The following is an 8,780-nucleotide window of genomic DNA, read 5'->3' as shown; positions in this document are numbered from 1 at the left end:
ATACAAAGATGCAAACAGTTTTAGTCATTTTCTTCCAGATGTTTTGACCAACTTAAACGCAGAGCTAAGATCTACTTACAGTCTTAGTATGAAAACGTTCGGGGGTCCTTGTTAGGTTTAGTGGGTTGCTCTTTCTTCTATATTTATAACTTGTGCATTTTTAAAAATTGACTTTGAAGCACTAATAGTCATGCAAATGCATAAGCAAAAAAGAAGTTACATTAAGCAGCATCTACACTGTGGATGGCAAATGGGAAACGGGAACCGGCTACTAAGTAAAGCATGCTGTCAATATGCCTTAAAAACAAAATCCCTAGAGCGGTATTAGCTTATGAAAAGGAACAAAGAACACCGTGTGTATCAAATGTATTCAAAAGAGAAGATTTAAGAGACAACGGTGTTTTGGAGGCAAACTACAGTCTGCTGTAAGATAACTTTAGGTGCATCTTTTAAGTCAATGCTTAAAAACAACAAACAAACAAACAAAAAACCTGAGCAGTTCCTAACTATTTGAAATGCAAATCCTAACTAGCTGCAAAATATTTTCTCAATCTTTGACGCCGCAGGTTCAGAGCCACGTGAACCACAGGAGGAAAAACCAAACTGTAACCATTTTGAAAACAAGGGTTTCATCTGAATAGGAGAGATGAACTGTGACTTCTCATCTTGTAGAAAGATGGAAATCCTTCAAAACCAACAAGGCAGCCAGGATCTGGCATTCCGTTCCGTTTCTGCCAAGCACTCCGGACCCAGTCCTCCAGCGTGGATCATGCCGCGCTGCAGCCTCTCCATGGTGCTCTCGCTCCCCGCGTACGTGGTTCTGATCTCCTTCCCCAGCTCTTCGATGATGGCCAGCAGCTCCGCGTATTTGCTTTGGGGCACCTGGCTGTTCCCAGTTCCCTGGGTGTAGCCTAGGGACGGTGACCCGTACTCACTGAGCAGCCGGCGGTACTGTGAAGACGTCGCCATGCTGCTGGAAGGCCAGTGGACATTCCCACATTCCCAGACAGCGTTGAGGGCGGCGGCAGGTGGGCATGTGCGGGAACCTCACGCACTTTCTTAAGGGACCGTGTACTTCAGTGGCGCATTCACCAGAAGAATCACAGAGCATAACCTTGGCGAAACTCACCAATTACTAAGTGAGGGCCCTTGGGTTAAGCCTCCCTTTTCCTATATTTTCTGCACAGTGCTTCGTGTTCTCTGTCCTCCATCACAGTAGCTTCTTTGGTTTCCTTCTGGGAGCATTCATCACAGTGCTGGCTGTCTGGTTATGAACACAGCTGGCCCAAATTGAACACCTTGCATCCTGATATATATCTCCAGCCCATGAAAAATCACCCCACATAACAGGTGGGCAGTAGCTGCATTGAGAACTTAACAGGATTTATCAGGCTCACCTGCAATGCTGTGCTTAGTGCCACTTGGCAATCTCAGCAGCAATCCACACAATTGATTCTACCCTAGAGAATGTGAAGATCTGAATGCACTTCCTGGTCTTTGAAGCCATAACATCTCTAGCTCACCCTGAAAAGTCCTAAAATCCTCATGGTTTATTCTTTTTCACTGGGGCAAGTGATACACATTTTGTTTCTCCAAAGGGTTATGAATAGCCAAATATATGCTTCTGGTCTTTAGAGCTTCTCAGATATCTCATAGTTCTTCCATGTATCTCCTGCTGTGTTGAAAACTTGCTGATCAATCATGCCTCCAGCTGTCCACAGCACAGAGGGCCCTAAGGAGGAGTGAGGGATTGTTTTCTTCCTCTGCCTTCATGAAACACAATCACAGGAATTATATGAGCATCTTTTAGCTTCAGTAACCTGGTTAGTACTTGGGCTCCAACCTGATGGTCTTGCTGGTTTCATAGATAAAATTTGATGAAAGGAACTCATGTAATTACACAAACATACACATAGGAACAGACAAACTTCTCAAAATGTTTAAATGTTCAAAACTCAGCTGTAAGCTAGGATGTGAAAACTGTTTCTACACAGTGCTTTCGTAGATGGCTGATAGATTGTCTGCTGAAAGCCTGCCTAATCCAGACTGTGAGCGCAATCTCCTGCTAGCCAAGTCACCATGTATAACTATATATATGTATAAAGAATATATAAAGAAACTCAGCAGAGTACAGGAGGTAAGAATGGACACTCATGACTTCATGACTAGCTGATGATACTTATAGCCTTTCCTGAACAGCTGTGCTGCTGAAATAAGTTAATATTCTATGTGTTTTATTATCTCACACAAGCTTGTAAAGATTTTTTTGTCTCCCATGTGGACTCTGAACTGACTACCCTGAAAAATAAATTCTCCCCCCATGGATCCAGCTTGGCACCTGAGAAGAGTTCATTTTTGAATTAATTTCTAGGACACAGACCTCTGTGGACTATTTCAGAAAAGCCAGGGAAACCTATCACACCTCTCCTAGGCAAAACTCTTCAGCATCTCATCATCTGCAGCATCTCTTGTGCTATTTTCTATGTGCCTCACCCTGTCTGTGCCCCTCCCTCACAGCTCTGCTCTTCCTTTTGCTTGTCTTCATCCCCATCCCTGCTGCCCATTGCTCTCGATCCCTGTTGTTGCCTTTGTGGATCGGCCTCATGCACATAGCAGTACATCTTGCTCTCTCCTGCAGCTCCTCAGCCTCTATTTGATGACCCAAGGCTGCCATCCCTGCCTGCATGGATGCATTGATCATCCTGCCAAGGAAGAGATTTTCATATTAATAAGGCCTTCTGGAGATGAGTTCAGTCTCAGAAAGTGTCCCACAGATCAGAACCCCCTAGGAGACTCACAGAAGAAAAAATTCTGGGTAGTTAGGCCTCACAGCATCTTTAGCTGTAAGACAGGGTTGAGACAACTCCTTCATAGGCTTCACATTTCTTCTTCTATAACCTCTGAGCAGAACAGCTGCTGACAAAGCCTTAGACTCCCATGGACATGACATTAGCTTCTTCCAGTTATGAATGCTGCAGCGGAATTTCTGGCTCTTGATGAGAGGCTGATGCTAGGTTGTGAAAAAGGTTATGCTTGATTCCGCTTTTCTAGAACCCTAATGCTTCAGAAAATCTCCTTGAGATTTCTGACAGTTTATTCTTCCACATGCTTTTGCTCATTTACTCACTTATTTACCCAACAAACACAATTGAGTGCCCATGATATAGAAGACAGGATAGTAAGAAATGAGTGCGTCTCCTCCAGAGAAGTTTATATTTCAATGAGCTATATTAAAAATTGTATATCCCTTTAAGATGTATGTGATTCTTATGATAAATATATAGGGCAAAGTATGTTTATATATATATACACATATATATAATGTTATATATGAAATTATATAATGTTATATATGAAATTATATATATAAAATGTTATATATGAAATTATATATATGGGAGAAATTATTATGGAAACATACATCAGGGAGCCACTAGCTGTGGCCTATTTTGGCAGAAACCTCAGAAAAGAGAAGGCACAGAAACTGAGCCTTCTCAAATAAAGTGGGTCTCATGCTATGCTAGAAATTTTCCTTTAGCTTTGATGAGACAGGAGAGTTTACATAATTATTCATTAAAGGGTAAAACTTCACTGGATACAGAAGGAAAACCAAAGATTCTGGTCAGTTTTACACCTTACTAGAAGACAGTAAGCAGGAAAACCATGGATTCTGGTCAGTTCTATAGCTTACTAGAAGACTAGCTTACTAGTACTAGTGTGACAGTGAGCAAGAATATTTCTGAATCTCAGTTTCTCTTTCTATAATGGGGATGATAAAAGCAGCTTGTTTCAATTCAGGTTCTTAGTTACAAACAACACTAATGTATTATAGTGGCTCAATGAAAAGAGAATTTATTGGAAATATATTAGTGGGATCTCAGTTTCAGTGTGTGGCTGGGGGACCAAGCTTGGAAGAAAGAAAAGAATCCAGGGAGTTTTCAAAGACTAGGAACAGAAAGTGGACAAAGATGTGCTGACGGCTGCACTGCTAAATCAAGAGGCTTGAAGTCCAAAGATTGTTTTCTGTTTGTCCCCTTCTCAGTATTGAAATTGCTAAGAGCTAGTGACTGGCTGAGCTGTGGATTCTTGAACTTCCATAGTAGGAAATAAGGTGCTGGGGGATGCTAATAGAAAACAGGAAATATTAATAGAACAGGGGATGCCAATGGAACAGAAAATACTAATAGGACAGAGGATACCCATAGAACAGAAGATATCAATAGGACAGGGTCTCATATTGAAATACAATCCCCGATGTTGGAGGTGGGGCGTGGTGGGAGGTGATTGGATCCTGGAGGCAGATTTCTCATGAGTGGTTTACAACATCCCCCTAGGTACTGTCCTCATGATACTGATTGAGTTCTCCTGAGACCTGGTCATTTAAAAGTGTGTGGCACTTCCCCCTAGCTCTCTTGCTCCTGCTTTTGCTGTGTGAGGTGCCTTTTCCCTGTTCACCCTCCACCATGATTGTAAGCTTCCTGAAGACTCCTTGGAAGCAAATGCTGCTATGTTTCCTGTACAGCCTGCACACCATGAGCAAATTAAACCTCTTTCCTTTATAAATTACCCGGTCTTGGGTATTTCTTTATAGCAATGCAACAACAGAAAAATACACAGAGGATGCCAATAGAAGAAGGAATACTAACAGGACAGAGAATGTCAACAGGACATTCTAATACTAATAGGAGAGGTGATGCCAATAGGACAGAAAGTACTAAGAGAACAGGGGATGTTAAGAGAACAGAAAATACTAATAGAAGAGGGGATGCTAATAAGACTGACAATAGTAACAGGAGAGGTGATGTCAACAGGACAGAAAATACTAATAGGACGGGATGTTAACAGAACAGAAAATAGTAATAGAGCAGGGGAGGCTAATAGGACAGACAATACTAACAGGACAGGAGATGCCACTGTTATAGAACAGGAAATGCTAACAGGACAGGAGATGCCAAGAGAACAGGAAATAACCAGCAGAACAGGAAATACTAATAGGACAGGGTTTGTCAATGGAACAGGAAATACCAATAGGATAGGGCACATTGCTCTGAACAACAGAGTTAGTTCCTTTACAGTGTCTAATGCTATCCAAATGAGATAATGAATTCAGAAGTGTTCTATAAACTGGGATCTTTTATACAATGTTAGGGACATTGCATATCCACTGTGTCTCTTTTTCTATTGTTATTACCTGACAATGGACTTATCTAATCTGATTTCTCAGATGAGGGCAGAAGAAGGTCTCCTTTGCAATTGCTCTATTCAGTATTTGCATGAACCCTTTCTTTGGGGGATTAGCCAGGTACATGCTGACCTGCTGAACTAAGATGCCACATATACTTCCCAGTTTCATATTACACAACTAAATTTTCTACTCATTTTCTACAAGAAATTTTGAATACCCAATGGCTGTTGAAAACCGCATTTTGATGGGAGGTATAAATGATGCAGAAATATATTGATACATTGTTCTTTAAAATAAATACAGACATTAAATCAAAAGGGACAATTGGATTGATATAATTTAGTCTGTCCAAAAAGACAGTGTTTGTGCACTAAAGTAGAAACACACTAGCTTCTTTTCTATTGAATGTGGGAAAGACTGCTGACCATCTAGTGGTCTTCCTCTTCTTTCATAATACAGGCTTATAGCCTGAGTGGAACTGTTGGCTCAACTATATTTCACAGGTTCCCTTGGTGTTGCATTGCTAATGACTAAAGTTTCCTTCTGGTTAAAAGGAACAGAAGTGACATGTGTTGTTTCTAGGTCTGGCACCAATGAGAGTGCCTTGTCCATGTTCCTTTTTCCAGATGTAGTGGTGAGCCCAGATGTAGTGGTGAGCCCAGATGTAGTAGTGACCCAGTTTCAAACATGCGGACCAAAACAGTATCCTAGGGCAGAAGTCAGCAAATCTTTTCTGTAAGAAGTCAGAGATAATAAATGTTTTAGGATGGGTAGGGTGGTTCACGTTTGTAATCCTAGCACTTTGGAAGGCTGAAGGCTGAAGTGGGCAGATCACTTGAGCCCAGGAGTTCAAGCAGTCTGGGCAACATAGAGAAACCCAGTTGATATGATTTGGCATGTCCCCACCCAAATCTCAACTTGGATTGTATCTCCCGGAATTCCCACCTGTTGTGGGAGGGACCCAGGGGGAGGTAATTGAATCAGGGAGGCCGGTATTTCCCATGCTATTCTTGTGACAGTGAATAAGTCTCTTGAGATCTGATGGGTTTATCAGGGTTTCTGCTTTTGCTTCTTACTCATTTTTCTCTTCCCACCATCATGTAAAAAGTGCCTTTTGCCTCCTGCCATGATTCTGAGGCCTCCCCACCCATGTGGAATTGTAAGTCCAATTAAACCTCATTTTCTTTCCAGTCTTGGGTATATCTTTATTAGCAGCCTGAAAACGGACTAATACACTAGTCTCTACAAAAAAAAAAAAAAAATAGCCAGGCATCGTGGTGTGCACCTATAGTCCTAGCTACTCAGGAGTCTGAGGTGGGAGGATCTCCAGAGTCTGGGAGGTGGAGGCTACAATGAGCTGTGATCATACCACTGTACGACAGAGTGAGACCCTGCCTCAACAAAATAAAAATAATTAAATAAATAAAACACAAAAGAAAATAAATGTTTTAGACTTTGTGGGCAATATGGTTTCTGTGTTAGTACTCAATTCTGCCATTGGTACACAAAAGCAATCATAGACATTATATAATGAATAGTTGTATTCCAATAAAACTTTATTTACAGAAACCAGATGAGGGGTCTGGTGTGCTGACCCCTGAGTGTGGTGATAGTAGGGAAGAAGATGAATGAGCAATGCTTTGGAAATAATCTAGTTCCATGAAGTACCATAGGAAACAAAACTGCCTTAACATCTGGTTCTGTTAATGGCAGGACTGCTATCCATGAGACAAGTAACTTTTTCTACTTTTTCTATTCTTTATGGAAGTCTTTGTTACAGAGACCTATTCTTATCAAATATGTGGAAAACCAAAAAGTAAAGTAAAAAATCACCTTTTAGAAAAGCTTCATGATTAACCAGATCAATTAATACAATTTGTGCAATAAAATCTCTAAGACAGAACCTTATCTAGACCTGTATGCATCCCCTATTGCTGTGGTTTGAATGTCTCTTCCAAAGTTCATGCACTGGAAACTTAATCCCCAATGCAACAGTATTGATAGGGGGATCCTTTAAGAGATGATTATGTCATGAGGGCTCTGCCCTCATGAATGGGTTAATGTCATTATTGTGATAGTGGGTTAGTCATCAAGGGAATAGATTCCTGATAAAAGGATGGGTTCAGCCTTTTTTTGTCTCTGCCTCTCTCTCTATCTCTGTCTCTGTCTCTCTCTGTCTTTCACACACACACACACACACACACACACACACACACACACGCACACCCTCTCTTGCCTTTCCTCTTTTTGCCATGGGATGATGCAACACAAGGCCCTCATCATGTACTGGTGCCATGATCTTGAACTTCCCAGCCTCCTGAATCATTAATGAAATAAATTTCTATTAATTGTAAATTATTCAGTCTGTGGTATTATTAGAGAAACACAAAATAAACTAAGACATTAATGATATCTAGAATGAGCTGTTCACATACTGTTTAAATAGTGTTTTATGACTACTTTATTATTTTATATTATCTTCAAAACTATTATTAATGTTAGAACAGCTGCTGCTCTAAGCTACATTCACCAAACTACTGGGAGAAAAATAACACCTTGGACCATATTTTGGATGTAGATAATAATAATTCAGTTATACATCTTATGGAAAATGTGTACAAATTATTCTGTACTTAGAACAGTAGATTACAGATACCCCAGAGGCAATGTGATAGAATTGAGATTGTACTCTAGAAAATAAAAATATACTATGTCTGTTTTAGTTAGAGTATTGCTTCATTTTCATGCTACTATGAAGAAATAACCGAGACTGGGTGAGTTATAAAGAAAAGAGGTTTAATTGACTCACAGTTCCACGTGGCTGGGGAGGCCTCAGGAAACTTACAATCATGGCAAAATGGGAAGCAAACACATCCTTCTTCACATGGTGCAGGAAAAAGAAGTGCTGAGCGAAGGGGGAAGCCTCTCAGAAAACCACTGGATCTCATGAGAACTCACTCACTATTATGAGAACAGCATGGGGAAAAACCACTCCCATTATTCAATTACCTCCCACGGGGTCCCTCCCCATGACATGTGGGGATTATGGAATTACAATTCAAGATAAGATTAAGGTGGGGACACAAAGCCAAACCATATTAGTTAGTTTGGGCTGCTATAACAAATTACCATAGACTGGTAGCTTAAACAACAAACATTTATTTCCCACATCTCTGGAGGCTGGGAGTCCAGGATCAGACCACTGGCAGATCCCATGTCTGGTGGGGGGTTGCTACCTGAATTGCAGATGGTCATCTTGCTGTGTCCACATATGGAGGAGAACAGAGAGAGAAAAAGTAAGTTCTCATATGTCCTTTTATGGGGTCACTAATCCCACTTGTGGGAGTTCTACTCTTATGACCTTATCACCTTCCAATGGCTCCACCTCCTAATCCATCACCTTGGGGATTAGGATTTCAATATATGAATGTGGGGAGGAATGTGTAAACATTCAGTCCCTAGCAATCTCTATCTTTAGTTAGCCAAGAGGAAACATACAAAAGAAAAATATACTTTGAAAATAAAAATATAAGCATGCAAAATAAAAATTTACTTTGGCCCAACAAATAGAAAAAGGCAAAAACTATAGATAAAT

At 40.7% G+C, this 8,780-nt stretch overlaps 1 protein-coding gene across 1 annotated transcript; it reads right to left on the bottom strand.

Annotated features, from left to right (window-relative positions):
• Positions 1-594: 594 nt before the first annotated feature.
• Positions 595-1,011, bottom strand: LOC129030041 (cyclin-dependent kinase 2-associated protein 1-like). The gene has a single exon (XM_054474811.2). The coding sequence runs from the start codon at positions 967-969 to the stop codon at positions 688-690; it is 282 nt and encodes a 93-aa protein (XP_054330786.1). The 5' UTR covers positions 970-1,011; the 3' UTR covers positions 595-687.
• Between the last annotated feature and the right edge of the window lie 7,769 nt (positions 1,012-8,780).

The sequence above is a fragment of the Pongo pygmaeus genome, chromosome 12 (genome assembly GCF_028885625.2).
Source record: "Pongo pygmaeus isolate AG05252 chromosome 12, NHGRI_mPonPyg2-v2.0_pri, whole genome shotgun sequence".
In the NCBI taxonomy this organism is placed as follows: Eukaryota; Metazoa; Chordata; class Mammalia; order Primates; family Hominidae; genus Pongo; species Pongo pygmaeus.
Note: the sequence above shows the minus strand (reverse complement) of the source record. Positions and strands in the feature narration are given on the sequence as shown.

Excerpts from the sequence above, each read along its gene's own strand:
- LOC129030041 (XM_054474811.2), bottom strand. The coding sequence starts at position 969 with ATGGCGACGTCTTCACAGTACCGCCGGCTGCTCAGTGAGTACGGGTCA.